The 22,190-nt window shown below is 34.1% G+C and overlaps 1 protein-coding gene across 1 annotated transcript in view; it reads right to left on the bottom strand.

Moving 5' to 3' along the window:
* LOC120414327 (nephrin) overlaps window positions 1-22,190 on the bottom strand; it is a 258,628-nt gene that overhangs the window by 90,756 nt on the left and 145,682 nt on the right. The window contains exon 3 of the mRNA XM_039575467.2: window positions 2,679-2,820. Within this exon, the coding sequence (XP_039431401.1) occupies window positions 2,679-2,820 (142 nt within the window). The remainder of the gene's footprint in view (window positions 1-2,678; window positions 2,821-22,190) is intronic.

Below are 22,190 nucleotides of genomic sequence, written 5' to 3'. Positions count from 1 at the left end.
TTGTCATTATTGTCATTTTTGTCATTTTTTAAATTTTTGTCGTTTTTGTCGTTTTTTAATTTTTGTCTTTTTGATTTTTTTTTGTAATCTTAGTAATTTTGTTAATTTTGATAATTTTGGTAATTTTGGTAATTCTGGTAATTTTGGTAATTTTGGTTATTTTGGTAATTTTGGTAATTTTGGTAATTTTGGTAATTTTGGTAATTTTGGTAATTTTGGTAATTTTGGTAATTTTGGTAATTTTGGTAATTTTGGTAATTTTGGTAATTTTGGTAATTTTGGTTATTTTGGTAATTTTGGTAATTTTGGTAATTTTGGTAATTTTGGTAATTTTGTTAATTTTGGTAATTTTGGTAATTTTGGTAATTTTGGTAATTTTGGTAATTTTGGTAATTTTGGTAATTTTGGTAATTTTGGTAATTTTGGTAATTTTGGTAATTTTGGTAATTTTGGTAGTTTTGGTAATTTTGGTAATTTTGGTAATTTTGGTAATTTTGGTAATTTTGGTAATTTTGGTAAATTCGGTAATTTTGGAAACTTTGATAATTTTGGTTATTTTGGTAATTTTGGTAATTTTGGTAATTTTGGTAATTTTGATAATTTTGATAATTTTGGTAATTTTGGTAATTTTGGTAATTTTGGTAATTTTGGTAATTTTGGTTATGTTGGTAATTTTGGTAATTTTGGTAATTTAGGTAAATTCGGTAATTTTGGAAACTTTGATAATTTTGGTTATTTTGGTAATTTTGGTAATTTTGGTAATTTTGGTAATTTTGGTAATTTTGGTAATTTTGGTAATTTTGGTAATTTTGGTAATTTTGGTAAATTTGGTTATTTTGGAAACTTTGATAATTTTGGTAATTTAAGTAATTTTGATAATTTTGATAATTTTGGTAATTTTGGTAATTTTGATAATTTTGGTATTTTGATAATTTTGGTAATTTTGGTAATTTTGGTAATTTTGGTAATTTTGGTAATTCTGGTTATTTTGATAATTTTGTTCAGTTCCAAACGAAAAAAAAATACCACCAAAGTGTTCAATGAATGGATCATTAGTTTAAGATGCTTGGTTGAAATTCGTGCCATTCAAATGTTGCAAAAAAATATGTTCTAGAATCAGCCAATCCAACACGACGTAAAACGGTTATCTCGATGAACGTGATTTCGGAAAGAAGCACATTTCACGTTTTTTTTTATTTAAACGATTTATTGACAAAATACATGAAAATTTGACTTAATGGGTGTTTTCCGGAATTGCAAAAAATGTTGTATGGAACTCGTAGCAAAACTTGATTTTTTCAGCACTCTTCTTATTTATCCAACTCGGTGAATCTCGTTGGATAAATGTACGACTCGTGCTGAAAAAATCATCTTTTTGCAACTTGCTGAATAAAGTACTATTTCAGTATTGTTATTTTTGGCGATGAACATAAGACCGTTTCGTCATTCGAGAACGACAGAAGAAGTAAGAAATTTGCAAAAATATTTAACTGGTCGTTCTTTATGGCAGAAAAACATTCTTATTTATTTTTGTAAATTATCACAATATTTCAATGAATATTTCCAAGATCTTTATGAAAAAAAATCTTCCAAATCTGCGATTTACTCACATGAAACTTAAAGCTTCCCCACTTCAAGTGACACTTTTCGCACTCTTTTGCCAGTGCTTTAGCTTTTTCGAACCACAGAGCTGCCGAGCTGAGGTAGATGTCAGCTGAGGGATTCAACGTATGTGTGTGTGTGTTCCATCCAGGATGGAATATTTGTACATCTTTATCAGGTGCTTATACGTTGGCCCCCAAAGTCGATCGATCGGCGGTGCGGTGGGGTTTGATGGAAATTTGCACTTTTCAAATCGATGTGTTGCATCCTCTGGGGAGCATGGTAATCGTCTGGTGAATTTAGCTCGATTGAAAGTGAGACAGGTTGGCAGATGAGCCACAGAGAGCAAGTGCCAATGAATACGGTGCGAAGAGTTTTTTGGCAGGTTGCACAGGAGTTTACCCAACAAACAATCTACAATATCGGAGCATTTCTTACAAGTGCTGTAAGTTTCGCTTAAAGTTGTCTCTTTACTTGAGTTAAATTTATTTAGATTGCACTTGAGAGTGAGCACTGTCGTCATCGTCATTTACTGCTGCTCGTGCAACATTTTTGCACCCAAGCTTGAGGACTTTGCAGACGGGGAAATTTTTATGCAAACTTTGCCCTCTTGGTCACCTCTCGAGATATCGTTGTCGTCGGAGCGACGACAAATCGCTATCCTCCGGAGGAAAGTGGTTTTTAAACGCAGAAGCTTTATGGATTCATACCAACCAACTAGAAAAGGATCCGGCTCTGCCTCGCCAAGGCAACATTTCAATTCATTTTATCAGGCCCGTTAGAGTTCCAGCGGGACAACTGGAGATACTGAGTCCACCGAAAACGACAAGCCCCCGGGGAACGAGGCGGTGCCACCTGGTGAAGCTGCTCGAGTCTTCCTCCTTTACGAGAGAAAAAAGGACACAATCTAGCGCAGAGTCGCCGGTCAAGTGGTGTCCTCTTGAGCCGTTCCGTCGTCTGTGTCCGGCGGCAGGGGAGGCACGTTTGAACGATACTTGAGCGTCAGCATCAGAGCGGCGACAGTCAAAGGGAACCCAGAATGACAAACAGCCGAGAGTTGGTCGGTTTGTACTTACGAGTAAATGGGCTTGCTGTTGCCTTCCTTGTACCAGATGACCAGGGTCACCTTGTCGGTCATCATCGTCATCGTCGTTGGCAGCAGATCGCACGGCAGCGATACGTCCAGCCCGACAGCTGTTTGTACTTCAAACAGTGGACCTGAGGAGGAGACAGAAAAGGCAGAGATTCGTGAGATTAGGTCGAGCGAGAGCACGGCAGCTGACTGAACGGGAGTTCGGGGACCCCGTGAAATGATCTGATTTTACATGCATTTGAATAAATTTGGTATAACCCTTAACGGACAAACTTCGATGCAAATTATCATAAATTATCGGGATTTAAAATATTACCTGATCTAAACAAACCATTGACCGGGACGAAAACCATCAATTGTTGGATTTGCCTGCAGAAAACATTATTTTAATTACAAAAAAAAAAAAAAAAAAGCTGTGCTGAAATTTAAAATGACACCGTGAAACTAAATGAGAAAAAGTTTGCGCCTTACGACGAGCATGATGTTCCCTAAACAATTATTAATTTACAAAACATTCGATTCTCAGAGTGAAGATTTGGTGAGAACTTCGGATATTTGAGGACTGACTGTAAGTCCATAAAAAGTAATGAAGTATGTAAATTTATTGGTCGAGTTTGAAGAATACATTTTACCTTTAAAATGCAATGATTTGTTAAAATTGAAAAATTGTATCATTTCATGAGAAACTGCATTTCTTAACTTTTTCTAATATGGACCTAAAACCCAAATATCTTAATTTTGCGTTCAGGGTGAATCGTGAAAAAAACGAGAAAAACTTGGGATTTGATTTCATCGGGAGAAATTAGCAAAATTGGAAATTTGACTATCACCGTGAAAATATTTTATATTTAGAAAAAAATTGACTCAAGCTTTTTGGCTTTTGAATATATTTTTTCTTTTAGGTATTCGATGATACTTCTCTATCGAACTTGTGTTATTTAATTTCAAAATAAAAGTTTGATAAGATGCAAATTATCCGATAAAATTTGCGTATCAAGAGTGAGCATCAAATTTCAAAAATTTACAGGGCCGTTTAATTTTTGAATTTTTATATCCTTTTTGAACTCAAAAAATACATTAAACAACCTGCTAAATTTCTTTTTTTCATTATATAATGTATTTCTATATTTACTTTAACAAAATAATTTCATAAAATTTTTAACTGCGAAACATTTGCTAGAACTTCAAAAATCTGTTTTTTTTTGTCAATATTCTTTCTAGGCTACTATGTAATTTTTATGTGTTTTTAATTAGATTTTAGTTATTTTGTAAATCTTTGAAATGTTTTTAATGAAAATATTAATGAAATTTCGAAATATTTATTTATGAAACTTTTAACCGCAAAATGTCTATAAAATCATGTTCTAAATTCAAAATTCAATGTGAAAAGTTGAACATCACAAAAAATTTCATTATTTTAAAAGTATTTTATAAATTGTAATTTTAAATTAAAAAAAACTCCTAATATTACAAAAAATAATATTTTCAAATTTCTACTGCATGAAAAGTCAGTTTTAATACAAGCAATCACTTTAAGGTGAATACAACATAGAACCAAAAAAAATTGAGTTGTTGCTGGTTAAAATTTGATTCTCATCTGAAAATTTCGTACTTGACTTGAAAATTTAGAACTTGACATTATATAACAAGATTAGGTCTCGCAAATCTAGTGCCTAGTTTACAGACCTATCACTGAAAAATATCTTTATAAAATAAAACCATCGTTGCAAGCTATTACAACGATTAATTTCGAGATTATTCAAAACATAGCAGTTATTTTTTACTAGACACTAATTGTTTCCTGATTTTTCTGTATCATTTTCACCCTAGCCTTAACGGTTGACTTCAACGATTTAGCAAACCACTTTGATGATTAAAAAATCTGTGCCAGAGGTATCACTTTACGCTTCGGACTGCCCCTGCTTTCGTGAACTCACCTAAACCTTCCCCCTCCCACCATAAGAACTCGCCAAGGGAGCGCAAAAGTGTGCGCCCGAAGCGGCTGAAACGTGGCTGAAAAATTATGCCATATTTCATCACCCGGCTGGCCATCACCGAAAAACCAAACACGCTCGTTCGTACACGTGGTTTGAGAGATCAGGAATGGAAAAAATAACAAACCCCAAAACTATGCTCCCAAAAACGCGCAACCAAGGAAGTCCCACCGCAGCAGGTTGCCATCAGACACTTTTTTCTTGATGTTCGCACTTTAGGTACACCAATCGTCAATAGGGTAAGGGATGCTATGTTGGTCAATTTGAACATTAGTTTTATTTTCTTTTCCTCAAAATCAGAGAAAACCATCCTTTAATTTGGAATTTTGAAAATATTTGTATATGCTCTTTTCAGAAAAATGTTCAACAATTTTAATGTTTTCAAAATTTAAAAATCCTAGACCAAGTTCCAACACAGCATCTCCCAACCTAACCACCGCCGACCTGAATGTAAAACAGCAAAAGTGTTGATCCGAAACATAAGTCCCACCGCCGCTGCGACGATCCCTCCTGTTGCCACGTCTTCGCCTTCGGCCCATGTCCTCTGGCACAGGAAATGAATACTCATCAGGTCTCTGGTTTTTCCGTACCAAGACCCCCGTTGAAAGAGCGCAAAACTCCCTCGTGCGTGCGTGTGTCGTCACGCGGTGTGAAAAAACTTGGGATGATTAAAACATCTTGCTCTGCCTCTATAGAACCTTAGAGCTCTACCTTTGGGAACACATCCATGAATGGCGGTGGTTCATGGGCGTAGGAGGGGTCTGGGGGAGGAGGCAACGCTTTGTAAGCGCCATTAATCAACGTTACTCGACTCTCTCTTCCGTACTCTTTGAGCCGTGCTGCAAATTGATTACTTTCCATTGCCGAATTACGAGATGACTCGAAAGTTCGGAAGTATTCTCACTTTTCACGGTTAAGCCGCGGAAAATTGGTGGGGATTTATTAAGCCTGACTAATGAAGCCGAGTTTTCACCTTGAGTTATTTCGGTGCAATCGTTTAGCATATTATTGTTAAATCTAGAGAAATTATTTCTTTGAATCAGTTCAATTTTTGATTTGGTTTACTTAAGGTCACGTAAATTGTTTACAAACTTTGTCCAAATATTTTGTCCAGATTTTATCAAATTGCAATCTCATTCTGTAAGATAGAATTCTAAAATATTTACCTTATAAATAATACAAAATAATTCCATTTAAAGTTAAAGTATAATCTAGATAAAAAAATAAAAAAGGATTAGCGCTAAAACAAAAAATTTCAAAGTTGTTTGACTCTTAATTATGGGAAAAAAGAGAGGAAATCCTATATCAAGGTGATTTTAAATTAAGTATATGCACCACAATGTTTAAAACATGGTGAATAGAACAAAAGACCAAATAATTTTCTGAGCTTTCATCTGCCCTACAAAAAAAATGAAAATTTAGCATGTAAAAAAATGCTCAAATTTGATTGTAAATGTAAAAAAAAATCATAGAAAAAAAATGTAGCGACTTTCTAGCTTTTTGCAAAAACTTGTATTTGATATTGTTTTTTATTTATTTGAATGAAACTATTTCCATCGATATCTAATGTCCAAACAAGCTATTTCGCAGCTTTTAAACTTGGGAGCTATTCATACAAAAGTGCTATGAAAACGTTTGAAGCCCCCTGACTGGAGGAAAGATTTTCTGATCGATTTGTTATCTTCGGAAAAAAATGTAGGTTAAGTTAGGACTTTTCCAAACATTACGAATAAACGGAAAAACTAACTTAATCCACCTATGTGGTTGATGCCTTCCTCACTTTTTACCAACAATGGGTAATGTGGTTTGGACACATATTTCAGATATTTTTTTAGATTCAGAAAAATAAGTACCCTGATATAACTTTGTATGACTTTGTGGATTCGTTGCAAAGGGTTTTCGATTACCTAACCAACGATGGGTCGGATGATGTATCCGGACATTGTTTACATACATTCAATCGAGATCCGGCTTCAAATATGTATATAAATATCACTTAAGTGGTCATAACTCGAGACAGGGTTGCCAGATCTTCAATGTTATGGACTCGTTAGAAAGGTCTCTTAATTCTCTAACCAACGATGGGTCGGATGATGGATCCGGACATCGTTTACATGCATATAAATGAGATCCGGATATATGTGAAAACACATTTTTATACATAACTTTTGAACTAGTTATCGAAACTTCAAACAATTTAATAGCTATGTATGGGACCCTATACCAAGTCGATTGCGACTGGTTTGGTCAAAATCGGTTCAGCCAGTGCTGAGAAAACTCAGTGAGAATTTTGGTCACATACATACATACACACACATACACACACACATACACACACACATACACACACACATACACACACACACATACACACACACAGACATTTGTTCAGTTTTCGATTCTGAGTCGATATGTATACATGAAGGTGGGTCTCCGAGCTTTTAATAAAAAGTTCATTTTTAGAGCAGGATTATAGCCTTACCTCAGTGAGGAAGGCAAAACATATTTTTTTACCTTATATTACAAAAAACTTGATGTTGACAAACTATATCCCGTTCATTTTTTTAAATTTCGAAGGACTTTTTTCATTTCAGCCTATTTAAGATTTTTTTTTGAGTAACAAAAATATTTTTAAAGGTTTCCAAAATCACTGAAATTTAGTTTGCAATTGAAAAGTACTTTTTGTAAAATTTTGATTTAGTGCACCGTTTCAAAATTTTAACCATTTTGATTTAATTTTTTCAAGAAAAAGCTTTTTTTCAGGTTTTTAAAATATCCTCGTAAAATCTTTGAAATTAATAATGTCAAATATTTCTAATTCTCTACAATTTTCTTGTTTGGAATTGTTGATTCAACATATGATTATGGCTTTCAAAGAATAAAAATAGAATCAATTTCAAACTATTTGAATTTTTTTTTTTGATCATTTTCGCCTAGTAATATTTTAATAAAATATAACTTGTATAATAAATAATTGAAATTTATGAAATAAATTAATGGATTTCATAAGGCTTCATCCATAAAGTACGTCACGCTAAAATCAGCCAAAATGTACCCCCCCCCCCTTTGTCACACTTTTCCTATACTTATAACATGCAATGTCACACTTGCTCAGACCCCCCCTCCCCCCCTAGAGCGTGACATACTTTATGGATGACGCCTAACTGTTCTGGGCAATTGATTATTTTGTAATTTTAACGACTTTTTTGAAGCATTTGATTGGTGCGCTGGAAGTGGGGACGCGAATTCGTGATTATTCAAGTTAATTTATTTGTGTGCTTTTGTGTCGCTGTTCGTATGGGGTGAGTGATTGTGGTAATTTTACTGTCTGCATGTAAATTTATCAACTCACTATACTGCCCATGATCGCATAAATGTCCCATATGCATTTTCATCACTTTTGAGTTATTGATGCAGTTTTGTTCAAAATTGTGTGCTCTTTCAAAAGAGCCTATAACATCCAGTACTTTGTTCTAGAAATCAAGCGGATATCCTGTTTTTTCGTGAAAACTTAACACGTAGCCTTATGTGTGGGACAAACATCCCTTGCGTTTTTCACAGCTTGCTGTTTTTGCATATGGGACATTTATGTGAACATGGGCAGTATATGATTTATATAAATGTTTATATTATTCCTTATCCTTTTCCTTTCCTGTAACACACCATCTCCTCATACCATATATGATCAAACTGTTTAAATTAACGAAACTTTCTAGGACAGCATGGGAACCATCTGGAGCATTTATATTTTAAATTACTGCTATTTTTTTTACAGCCTCCTGGAATCATCTTGATTTTATTTATTATATTTATTATATGTATTATATTTGTTTCATTTATTATTTTTACAAAACTACATGCTTATTATATAATACACTAAAGACTCACATTTACACGTACAAACTTCCAAATCATTTAATACATTACGCATTCAACAATTTTCATCGGCCCGATGAAATTCCCCTAACCCCCATTCCAAACCTCCCAAAAATATTCCGTTCACTTTTAAAAGTCGCATGGGTTCCCTGCACTTTTGCCACTAGTGAACAACAAAAACATCCCGTCCCAAATCCCCACGGGACTGTATGGGCGTAGCCTTGGAGCACAGTGAGGAAATTTACGTTCTTAGATATTTTTGGATGTACCGGGCAGCAATCAAATTGTCTAAGAATATTGAATTGACCATTGTGGCACCCCCTACAGCGTGGTGCAGACCCGTTATGCTATGCTATGCTATGCTATGCTATGCTTTAACGACTTTTTTGAAGCATTTTTTTCAAAGCCCATGAAATTAAACATTCTGTAAGGGGATAACACATTTGATAAATATTAAATCATGTTTATTCCGTTGCAAATAATTTTCAAATCATTCCCCCCCTTCAAAATTGGTCTGAAAAATTAGGGGGCAAAAAAAATATTTTTCCAAAAAACTTCAAAATTTCCATGATAATAGAATATAGAATAGAAGCAACTGAAAACAATCTAAAATGCATTTTTCTGCATTGATTATCATATTTAGCATGTTTGGGATTGTTTAAAAATGTTTTGAATTTTTTTTAAATTCCAATGTACAGCACCGCAAATTTAAAATTTATTTTTTTTCGCGAAAAATATTTTTTTTGTCAATTGTTAGATATTTTGGAAACTAATGTTGGCAAAACAACTGGACAAGTGTATAATGCATTTTAGAACCCCTTTGGGTAACTCTCCGCCAACTCACACAGCAGTTGCCCCGACCCCTCTTCGATTTGCGTGAAACTTTGTCCTAAGAGGTAACTTTTGTCCCTGATCACGAATCCGAGGTCCGTTTTTTGATAACTCGTGACGGAGGGGCGGTACGACCCCTTCCATTTTTGAACATGCGAAAAAAGAGGTGTTTTTCAATAATTTGCAGCCTGAAACGGTGATGAGATAGAAATTTGGTGTCAAAGGGACTTTTATGTAAAATTAGACGCCCGATTTGATGGCGTACTCAAAATACCGAAAAAACGTATTTTTCATCGAAAAAAACACTAAAAAAGTTTTAAAAATTCTCCCATTTTCCATTACTCGACTGTAAAAAATGTTGGAACAATGTACTTTTTGAATCTGCATTGACCCAGAAGAGTCATTTTTTCATTTAGAACAAAATTTTTCATTTCGTCAACTTGTATTGCAATTATTTAGAAGAATATTTAAGTCAAGATTATATTATTAGGATAAGTGCAAAATACAATGTTGGAATTTGAAGATGATAAAACCAAGTCAATTTTTCGTACTACAAAAGATATTCACAGAGCAAAACATACTTTAGTAGACAAATTCTCGCAATCTTCAGGAACCCCTGCCTTCTTTTCCAAACAGCCCATACAATTCTCGTTTTTCACACAGCAGGCGCGTGGAAATTGCCTCTTCTGACTTCTAACATGGACGCCGACGCCGCCGCCACAATTGCCAGCGGGTTGGGAAAACTTTTGGGCAGCAAATTTTCCACCAGAGGGCTGACAGGGTTGCATGTTCCCGTTCAAGTCGCACCTTTTGGGGTTTTTGTGGGAGGAGAAGGGGAAAGAAGGGTGGTTAGTGTGATGACGTGCGTGTATATTTTGGTGTTGTTTTGTTTTCGTGTTTCCTTACACCCCGCAAAATGCATCTCTCGTTTTTTTGTGTGTGTGTTTTCCAAACATGACCAGAATGAGGCAAGAAAGGCAAACACACACACACACTCGTTCACGTGTTTGTGTCGAGGAAGCGAGCGCTGAAATTTGTTTTCTCTCGTGCTGATGTGCTGATATGTCGGCCCATGTGTCTGTTTTTCCTCGGGAGACTGGAGAGAGGTGAGTGCTACCGAAAGGAAAAACAATTTTCGTTTCATCTCGGCAGATATGAAAAACGTGTTTGTCAACCGGAGGAACGTGAGTTTTGGGTTTCCCGAGGTGCTAAATTAGGTTGGCTGTATCGACGTTCTTCTTTCACCACGAGGTTCGCTCCGCTGCTGGTGTTCATTAGGGTCACGTGGAGACCATCCGTCTTTGGCAGACACCGAGTTCACCGAAAGAGTTAATTAATTTATTGGTGAAACATTGCTTGCAGATGGGAATTTGACTCGAGCGTGAAATTCGTCGCTTATCTTGGCCCCAAAACAGCAGCCTTTGAGGCACAATCCAATTATTTAATCTCGATATGAATAGCACATCCATCAGGCTTTGCTATCGCGAATCGCCGCAGCGTTCGAGGGAAGATTTAATTATTCGAACTGCCGCGCACTCGCTCTATTTATGCAGTCGGCTCATTACGTAGAATAAACACTCAATATTCACAATTAGCACCAGCGACGAAGCAATTTCCATCCGCACAAATCACACAATGTTCCACACGATAATCAAACAATAATCATCCCTCTTGAGCGCGGAGAGTCGTGCCCTCCATCACAATAATGACTCCATTAATTTACTAACATTCGACGGGAAGTCGACGGAGAAGCGGTACAAGCGGAAGCAAACAACCTGGAGCAATATCGTTATTAGAGAGCTTACCGATCGCCTTTGGCAGTGCCATGTTGCATGCTGTGTCCTGCGTCGCGTAGATGTTGTGGGAGGATAACCTCTCCAGGATAAACAACATCAACGCTCGCGCGTGCGGTGGCAAATACCTTACAATTGATGCCTTGGCAGAAATGGGCATGGTTAAATCGAGCGGGTTATTTGCAGTTCCACATTTACATTTTTATAAACAAATCATAAACTATGAGTCCAAAAATTAAAAATTTGTAAAAAGAAATAATTCTAAATTTGATTCAATGTGCATTAATAAATTATATTCAACATATATCAGTATTTACATTTGACATTAAAAGTTTTTTTTTGAATACAATCAGCAATGAACATATTTTTTTCAAAAATACATCAAGCGTCAAATTTTCTGTCCGTATACTTTATGGCCCAAAAGTTGCGATTTTTGGTCAAAAAATAGCTTCTTTGGTCAAGGGGAAGGCCCCCACAAGATTTGAGCCAAATTAAAAAATAGAAAAAAATTGTCAAATTCGACCAATCGCTTAAAATTAAAACTAATTTTTTTTTCGAAACTCCTACTCTTTTTTTGTACGCTATAACCACGGCAAATAGTGTCCAGGGCATTTGTGGAAATACTATGTCCCATCCTAGAGGGTCCCGGAGCACCAAAACTTCTTAGCATGGTGCTCCCAACGATAAATTGCCAAAACAAACAGGAACGTGAGCGGGGGATCCCCACGTTTCTTCCTCCCCTGTAGATTCAGAAATGTATTGCTGTTTGAACACTCGTGCTCAAACTCAATGCATTTCAACGAATCATCTTTGCGGTAAACTTTACGCAGTTGGCCTGGCCACTTTAACGTTTGTGATGTTTCAAAGCAATTTATTGCATTGGGGCACTGCAATTGTTAATAATGACAAGAGGATGCTAGGCGTTAATCAACCTAAGGCATTTTCCAGGATGCCCTCGAAAGACTGGCTGCGCTAGGGTTAGATTAGATTAGATTAGATTAGATTAGAAACTCCTACTCTTTTTTGTACTCAAAATTTTATTTGGATTTCAATGCATGGATAAATGGTTTTTTGACAGTCGGTCAGTCCGTTGTTTATATTTAAAAAATCATAGCCCTTTCTGCCATCTTCTACTAAAAATTCAAAAGAGCAAAATATCAATCAAATCAATACAAAATTGATTTGCAATCAACGGAAATCAATAGGGATTGCAAATCTTAACTTTTCATTTAAATTTATGACCCTTTTGGTTTACACTCAAATTTTAAAAGTGTCTTAAAATTTTTAAAGCCAGGTTTCTGTTTTGATGTAGATTTCAGCAAAACTTCAAGTTTGAAACTTGTTCAAGAGTGTAAATAAGCTTCTATTATAAGGTTTTTTTTTTAAATGTCTCTCCAATTTAATACATATTTTTCCAAATCAATGACAAATTTGTTTATAAAAACAAATAACGATTACTTTTCATTATACATTAACATTTAGCTGCTTAGAAAATAGAACTTTCAGACAATTAATCTAAAAAAAGACTTAAGGGGTTACATACATGTAAATCGACAAAAAAAGTCAGAGATTGGTGTGAGCACACACTTAATTTTATTTTAAATCTGTTCAGGGCATTAAAATATACATTTTCATCTATTATCAACATAAATTTGAAAACATTTGTTTGTATCATTGCCTAGATATAGCTATTTAAAGTTAGCTGTTTCAAAAAAAAACGGGTGCCACAATATCTTAACATTGCCGTGACCAAATCGATTCAAAGTTTTGGTGAAGACTTTTTAAACTGGTCCTGTGTGCAGGACGAAGGCCGATTTTCAAAAAAACTTATTTGAAAAAAAGATAAAAATATTTTTGTGTTTTGCATATCAAAAATCGTCAGTCTTTGATTTTGTATTTTTTAAAAAAGCAAAATTTCGAGATCGGGCTTTGTCATGCACATGAGATATGTCTTGAAAGTCTTCACCACGAATTTCAGCCAATTTGGTCCATCCCATCTCGAGATATCGTGGCACCCGTAAATCAACTTGGTGTTTCGAGAAAAACGCTTAGAAAGTTTGACAGTCCGCTTTGCGCACGGCAAAATGTTGAGCTTAAAATCGTCTCTTACTCAGTTTAATCATGTAATATCTTCATGAAACTTTCAGGAGTGATTAAAAATCATCTTTTTAGTGGATTCAATAAATTGTCTGTAATATGAAATTTGGTGATTTTCTACATGTATGTAACCCCTTTAAACTGTATATATACTAAAATATACTTTTCCTTATTTTTTTGCTTATTTCGGGATTTTTTGGCTGTTATAACTGATATCATACCTTGAGTATCTAGTGATTACCTTATGAGTCATTTTTAAGTTAAATTCGATTTTCAAACTTTCATTAAATAAATTCGGTCGAAAAGTAGTGATAAAAACATAGTTATCAGAACATTTAGTTTTTAACAAGCAAAAATTTGTCATTTTTGACATTATTGATCTTTTTTTTTAAAAAAAAAAGAACAAATGTTTAACGCACAATTTTAAAATCCTTTGAAAATTAAAATGTTGATCTGCTTTAAAAAGACAACATAAACAGCTTTATGGAGTACTTAACTATAATAGAAGTTTATTCAACATGTTGATTTCTTGGCATTTTTTTGGTGCTGAAAAAACGAGCAAATAAAAAAAAAGTTTTTGAGTAAGAATTTACAGGTAAACGATTTATTTTTCGCTTAAGTATGGTTCATGTGTTTGATGCACTCAAAATCCAAAACAGGGCAAAAAGAAGTAATTTTCAAAACAAGTGCTGAAAAGTTGAACTTTTCAACACTGAAATGAGTGGAATTTTTTTGTGTCTTTATGTAGATCATTTCATCAGTATAGAGTGAAACAGGTATCAGACTATGACAAACAAACAAACAAGCTCGCACTTTTTCGTGTTTGACAGTTTTCCAAACTAGCAAACTTGTTTGCAGCAAACTCGCAAACAAAGCAAAATGTATGCAGGCTGACGTTTCTGCAAACAAAGCAGGCAACCTGCAAAACCGTCAAAAGTGCGAGTTTGATTATTTGTTTGTCATAGTCTAATACCTCCTTACCAGAAAAAGTAGGTATTTTAAAATTTGAATTGCAAAATTATATAAAACATCATCTAGATCTAGGTCGAGCACTTTATGGCATAATTTTTCAGTCCAAAATTTTCAGTGCACAATCACATTCATACGACTACGTTAATCTGCACAATTCTGCGGTTTTCGTTTGGTTGGCTTCCGTTTGCGGTTTCATCGACCGCTCAGCCCATACCAATCTGCCGTCGAATCGAGCATACGTATGTAGAAATCCTCGTAGATGGTAGTCCTCCTGGGCGCGCGCGAAATCGCATACATCAAGAGTGTTGGCGTGTTTACCGCGAATAATTCGTCGTCAAAATTGGCGGAGTTTGGGTATTCTGGAAACGCCAAACGGAACTTGTAGCCCTCACCTACTACACGAGGAGGCGCCCGGTGAAGTGGCACTTGTGATAAGTAAGGGAGCGTTTCTTACTTAATGGCTTTTATGGGTTTACCGAAGGCTTCTTCACCACACAAAGTACGAGAAACAAAGTGGTTTTGATTGAATATCGCTGCCGCCGAGCCGTTGAGGATTAATTGCTTTCAGTAACGCTAGGGATTAAAATTTAATGAGCCGGCTACGGTATGGGGAGTCAAGTCAAGTACACGCGTGGTTCAACGTCCATGGAAGTACATGTAGGCAGACGCTGTAACAAGGCCTTCTGACGGCAATAACCGTGCACGATAAGATAGTCGCTGTAATTGTTTAGTTAAATGAGCCATCTATCTTTGAAGAATCGATATTTGAAAAAAATACTAGTGAAAAATAAACTGAATGTACAATTTCAGTTAGTTGAACTGCATACCATTTGCATTTCATCACTCATTACTATAACAATAATCACAATGCAATTTATTTTACCTCATGCAAATTTGTGGTACACCATTATTATTCTCTTCAATACTATTCGAAAGCCGAAAAGCCCATTAAAATCTTTTGTCAATTTATTGAACCGTCCCACGACCAATAACACGGCAATTGAAAAAGGTAAATATATTCGTGTTGAAGAGCACCCCGAATCCAAACAACTACCAAAAACAAACGACTCTGTAAAAACAAACCAATGCCCCTTCGGCGTATGTGGGTATTTGTGTGTGTGTGTCTGCGTGCGTCCACAAACACAGACTGCAATTACAATTTTCAATCGAAATTTCGGCGAACGCGTGTAAACCCCTCGCGGAACAAAGCACCAGGATTTGGTGCCCCTGTTGCGTGTACGATGGTGCTTTTATTGAAAATTTCCATTCACGCACACGATGATGGGCCATTGAAAATTTGTTTCACCAGACCACACACCTTGCAAAGTGTGCGTGGCACACACACCGCACACACTTGGTTGGTTTTGTTCAACAACGCTCGAAACACTGATCCAACCACCACCAGCAGCACTCAGTAGTAGGAACAGTCATTGTCGACAAGGATTCGCAACGAGGCTTGAAGGAGGATTTGAGTGTAGGAGAAAGTGAGGTTTTTCAACCAAAGCTTTTTGCACCTAGATTTTGTTGCACACATTTAAGTATCTTCAAAAATGCAGAAACATTTTTGATTAATCCTCTAAAGAACTGTCAACAAAATTATGTACAACAAAGTTTGACAATTTTTACTGTTTTAATTCTCTAACGGACCCAATTCTGCAACTAGGGGAAATATACTTTTTCAGCCTATTTCTATCATCGGTATTTCAGCACTTTGATCGTGAATTACAGCTTTCATTATGTGTTTTTGACTGTTTCAAAGAAACAAATAGCTCAAATAAAAGTGAGCAAGCAACTCTGCATTGTTGATGAATCTAAAAATGTTGATTTAATAGCGAAAACTGCAAAAGTGATGAGAATTGGTCGAATGGCTTAGAGTGATTAAAATGGGTCTATTTCCCCTATCTGAATTTTATAATATGAAAATTTTGTTGTAAATAATGTTGTATGCAGTACTTCAGGGGATGACTTAAAAATTATAACGATAGTACCCGTGGTTTGGAAGAAATTAAAGCATGTGTAACCAAAATCTTGGCACAAAAAACTTTTTTTGTGTATATTTTAATAAAACAATTTTGATTACAACTTTAAGGATAAAAGTGTTTTTATTAAAAATTATTTCTGACGCAACTTAAACGAATTTTGAAGCTTTCTCATTTACAATATTTTTTTTCTATGGAAAATTCCTGAACATTCAAACTTTTAAAACTCTGTTAAAAGATCGCTGAAAAAATTCATTTTTTTTATTTAATTTCCTCGCATAGTATTTTTAAAACGATATCATAATTTTATTTTAACCTTATACTTATTTATAATTTGCTTTAAAATATGTAAATATAAAATCATTAGGGCTAGTGATTTTTCGCGATTTCACGGAAGCCACGTAATCCGTGAAATTCGCCCCTGTTCGTAAAATTTGGGTAATACCGTGAAATGCCGCGAAATTTGAAATATTGAATTGATAAATTGCTACACAGTGCATTCAAGCTTATTTTTTTAATTCATTTTTTTTTAAAGATTTTTAACAACCATTTTAAAAGCAGTTTACAAATTAAAAAATATTCCATATCAGTAAATAACTATTTTTTAAATATATTGTTCATTAGAATATTCAACAAAATGCAGATAGTTTCTTTATTCCACAAAATTACAAAAAAATTTTAAAAGATCATTAATCAGCACTACTTTTAAAGAATACGCGAAAAATAACCTTTTTAAATTTTTTCTAAAATTTATTTAAAATTTTTTATTAACGATGAACAAATTGCATTTAAATATTTTGAATTTATGTTAATTATGTGTTTTAATTCAATTGATTAGTAAAATAATTTAACAATGTATTATATTTTCTCTTGAAGTAAATCAATAAATTTAAAAACTGCTTTTAATGAAGTTTTGCCTAAACTTCATTAAAATACTAAAATTCTCCTGTTGCTGAAATTATGGACAGCAAAAAATCTTTATTGCACTTATTTTAATGATTCTAGATTTAATGAATAAGAGGTTCAGGACGTTCTTCGTTCTGCGATATTTTAAGGAAAATAATTGTATAAAAACTCAATAAAATTAAATCAGCTGAATCATAAATTCTTGATTTTTTATTATGTCCTATAAACAAATGTTAACATTGAGTGTATCCCTTTCACAACTTATTTCATTTCATTTATTTCACCGCCTCTATCTAAAAAATGTCAATGTTGATTGGTGTAAGCGGGATACACTCAATGTGTCTAAAGCCTAATAATAAAATCTAGGATTCAACTGACGGAAATTCTTCAAAATTTTTCAAGATTAATCCAATACTCCTTTTTTCAAATAAATAATTTGTGTCAGGGGGTTTTATTTTGTATCTAGAACACCTGCTCTAGCTCTAGTTAGTATTTAGACACTTTTCTGTTAATAATTTTGTTGAAAGAATACATTTTTACGTTTATTTTGAGCAGTTTTTAGAGTATCGTGAAATCGCCGTGAAATTTCAATGTTTTGTAATTGGCATGCCGCGTAATATAGACTTTTTTGCCGTGAAAAATCACTAGCCCTAAAAATCATCATTTGAATTCAGAGCTTTTGTGTGCATATTTTTCTTTAAAAAATATATTTTATATGGAAAATTGTCCATGATAGCGTTTGGAATTTACAAAAATTGTCCACGTGCTTTATGAATGGTCCCATAAATAATTTTTTTCATATTAAAATGATATTTAATGCCATTTTAAAAAAAAGGTTGAAGCATGCATTAAATTTTATACAATCGAAAAGGGAAAAAAATAATACTACTGAAAATGCCGAAGCATTTTAACTTTGAACATTTTAACAGTTTGAAAAACGCAAAAAAAAACAATTTTATAACGAATTACCTCTTTCATTATCTTTAAAGCGATTTCTCAATGTTATTTTAACCATAATCTTATTTAATATTAACTTTTAAAAATGTAATTAAAAAAACATCATGGATCTAATCATTTGATTGGTACTCAACCAAATTTTGCAATGAAGTTCTCTTAACAAAAGCTTTTAACATCGATAAAATATTGATCATTTGTGATAAGGGACCATCCATAAACCACGTGGACACTTGAGGGGGGGGGGGGGGGGTTTGTATGGCGATTGTCCACTATCCATACAAAAAAGTTTTTTTTTGTATGGACAATTGTCCACGAAGGGGGGGGGGGGAGAGGTAACAGGTTCTCAAAAATGTGTCCACATGGTTTATGGATGATCCCTAAGATTCTTTTAACTTTCAAGGAATCTGGTTTTCAGTTATTTTTTTTCTGCAAAAATAGAATACCATTATTTATTTAAACACTATTCTCACTGCATTAGGCCGAAGCAAATATTTTTAAAAGTTTTTTCCCTCGGCCCTGCCCCAAGTTTGATGAGGGGGTGGTAAACAAACAAAAAAATATAAAAATTGAAATTACGAGCCGGAAATTCAAAATTTGAACTCATTATGAGCAATTATCTACGAAATCGTTCAATTTAAAGAAATTTCAATTTAGAAGCTAAACAAAGATTGTAATTTTGGAATTTTATCAATATTTTTTTTTAAATATAGAAAGAGTCACAGAATTTTACATTTCTATGCATGGGAAAACGGCTAATAGATTTCAACTTTTCCAATTTATTTTATAGAACATTAACCATTTCAGAAAAAATATAAATAAAATATCGGTTAGTTTTCGAAACTCTCAGATATTTTTTTTGCTGTTTTTTAAATGGGAATTTCATCAATATTAAATTTTTTTTAACCCTCTACTGCCCAATTTTTTTTTTCGAAAATATTTATTTTTCCCGTGTTCAGAAGCTCATTTTGAGCAACTTTTGTTCTACGAAAAACTTTACTTTTCTTGTTTTATGTTTTTCTTGTTTCGTTTTTAGTATTTTAATTTGCATTTATCTTGTTTAGTTTATGTTTGCTTTTGGTAGTATTTGGCCTACTCTACCACCTAATATAATTACATTTCGCCTATCTAATTTTTTCATGTTTTTACAGTAACTTTTTCAATTTTTTGCATGTTTTCCACATTTTCTGCTATAGAATCGCACCATCATCATTTAAATTGCAAAAAAATGCGTAGAGACATAGTCTGGGACACTACAAAAATTACTGCATACTTCTTTTTACTGAAAATATAGGAAGTGTTAGTAAAAAACACAGCCAAAGTTGACCCCTTAAAAAATGTCATTTTTTAAAACATTGGCAAAGTCACATAAAACAAGTTAAACTTCCAACCCTGAAATTTTCTAAAATTTTAAGAGTTCTTCTTTCCAATGCGTTTTAAAGATCAAAAATCGGTTGGAAAATTGATTTTTGGTGATTTTTTAGATCGAAGCCCGTCTAGAGGCGGGGTTAGGTTGTAGAGGGTTAACAAGCTCCTCCTGATTAAAATGATATAAAAATATTTTCCCTCTAATTTTTAAGGCGGAGGTGGCATTATCTTTGGAAAATATCTTTTAACCTATATGACCTTTGATTTTTTTATCATGAAATAATTTTAAAAGAAATATTTATCCGTACTTTTTAGTGACTCAAAAGTTGCAATTTTGGTCCCCTAAAACATAGAAATAAATTAAAATTATGGTTTTAGGAATTTCACTCTCTACGAAAAAAAAGTTAATCATATGGCCAATAATAACAGTACTGAAAAGTACTTTTTGCAATTCCGCCGAGAAACTGCTTACTTTTCCTGTCATTGTCGAATGACGAAACAGCCTACTTTTTTGTACCGCAAATAACAGAATGGAATAGACGCAGTTTTTAAAACAAATGCTAAAATTTTCTACTTTTCAGCACTGAAATGGATGCTGAAAAGTTGAACTTTTCAGCCCTTGTTTAGAAATTGTAGTTTATGCAACAAGTTGCAACGAGGTTCACCGAGTTGGATAAATACGATGGGTAGCCGTGTTACGCTCCATACAAATTTTTTAGAATTTGTATGGAAATTTTGTTACGAGGGGGTCTAAAAATCCGTTACGTAATAAAAGAACGCTCCCTTAATAGTCGTTAATACGAATTTCTCGACACAATAACAGTCAAACATTCGCCCCAGTTTCCAGTACCCGTGTTATCCATTTCACAAATGAGACCAAATTGAGCTGCTGCTGCGGCAGGTCTACTTATAAAATTATTTGGAACGCTAAATATGTACTCACACCCGGGCGCCCCCCTCAAAAAACGCATGTCCCACATCTCCCAGCGATGAGTACGACTGAAGTCGACTTCAACGACGACATGAGTTTCAAAAGAGGGGTGGGTTGAAATTCATTTTCATTACCCGCTCGAAACAATTGGAAAATATTGTGTGTTGCGACCCTGTTGAGCTCCGTGATTGAAGGAGGGGGGGGGGCGGTTGATGGTTGGGCTGCGGGAGCAGATTTGCTGATTAAAACTTAATGGCCCCAAAGTCTGGTTCCGTTTCTCGGTGCCCCGGATGGTTGGATAGAAGGTTTTTTTTATTCAACTTTTCGACGTCCCAAAAACCCAAACTGCTCTGCGAGAATATTTTCAAGTAGTGCGCCATTAAAGTTTATTTTTATGTGTACTAATTGAAAGCACTAATTACGTGTGGCTTTTGCTATAGTTCTAGATGGTTGGAGTGTTTTTTTTTCGCCAAAATATTTTCACCCCCTTGACCTGGTTCAGTAAGGCAGTAGTGGTGAAGGAGGACGGAGGTGGAGGTGGCTTATTACAGAATGGAGAGCGTATAGCGCGAAATCGAGTTGAACGCGTCCCCCGAGTCTCGTGACTAATTAGATTCTCACATGGAAAGGCTTTCACAGAGTTTTCTGCGCCATTGTTGCTGCTGCTGCCGGGAGAGACTGGCTTGAAATCGATTTTCTTGTTCTTTCGGTGGAGAATATCACTTTGTTGCTGGAATTATTCATGAGGAGGTTCTTCGAGCTCAGCGAGAAGTAAGAATATGTAGCACTTATTTTGACAGTAAATCCCGTAAGAAATTATCTGAAAATTTGGCAATAGATTTGTTTTATTTGAATGAAACTCTTCTTTTAAGTTGCATCGACAAAATGTTTCAATTGAGCTTTAAAATTGTTGTGTGAGTTGTTTATTTTCACAATAATAAGCATTTGATATTTGGTAATAACAAAAAAAAATACTTCTTCTGTCAATTCAAATTTTTAAAGCAGTCTTTATTACGGTTGTAATGTAAATACAATTTCAAAGTACTCACACAATTGGCTTTCCCATTATATCCAGATGATATCATATGAATCTGAATATGCCAAACTAAACGTCAATGAAAGTGCCTAATCCCGCAAAAAACCCTGGAGACGGTTTTCTGTTCATCAGTTTTTCTTGAATAAACGATTTTTTTTCCAACTCAAATAATTCTATTTTGATTGGAATGCATAAAATACAAAAGCTTACAAAGTTTGATAAAACCTGCAAAAAAATAAAAATAAAAATAGTCAAAGCAATTGTTTCATTCAATAAAATCATTTTGTTTAGCTTAGGCTAATGATTGATATGTTTTTAAAATATTAATCCTGTAAGACAGTGATTCTCAACCTTTTTATAGCAAGAAACCTATTTTTCTTTTACTTAAGCTGCTGGTACTCTTAAGTATTCAAAAATGATATTTTTCGTTGAAGTGAGAATTTGTTTTTGTTATTCACACAATAAAAAAATCTTGATAATATTCCATTTTTTATGTCAGAGAAAATGTGAAATTTTACTTCCGAAAATGTGTTATTTTTCACAAATTACAACATTTAAGAGGTTATATTCAACCTTCAAAAATTAGAAACTTGAAAAATTTAAAAATGTCATAAAAATTTATTAAAGAGCACCATTTAAAAAATCCAAACTAGACCTTTAAACAGGCTATCAAATAGTTCTTTTGATGTTTTCTTAGATTGGGCTGTTTAGAAGCTTCAACTATTTTCATTTTTTTTATTAAAAAAAATCATCATTTT

This window comes from Culex pipiens, chromosome 3 (assembly GCF_016801865.2).
Source record: "Culex pipiens pallens isolate TS chromosome 3, TS_CPP_V2, whole genome shotgun sequence".
Lineage (NCBI taxonomy): Eukaryota > Metazoa > Arthropoda > Insecta > Diptera > Culicidae > Culex > Culex pipiens.
This window is presented reverse-complemented; position numbering and strand designations above follow the sequence as displayed.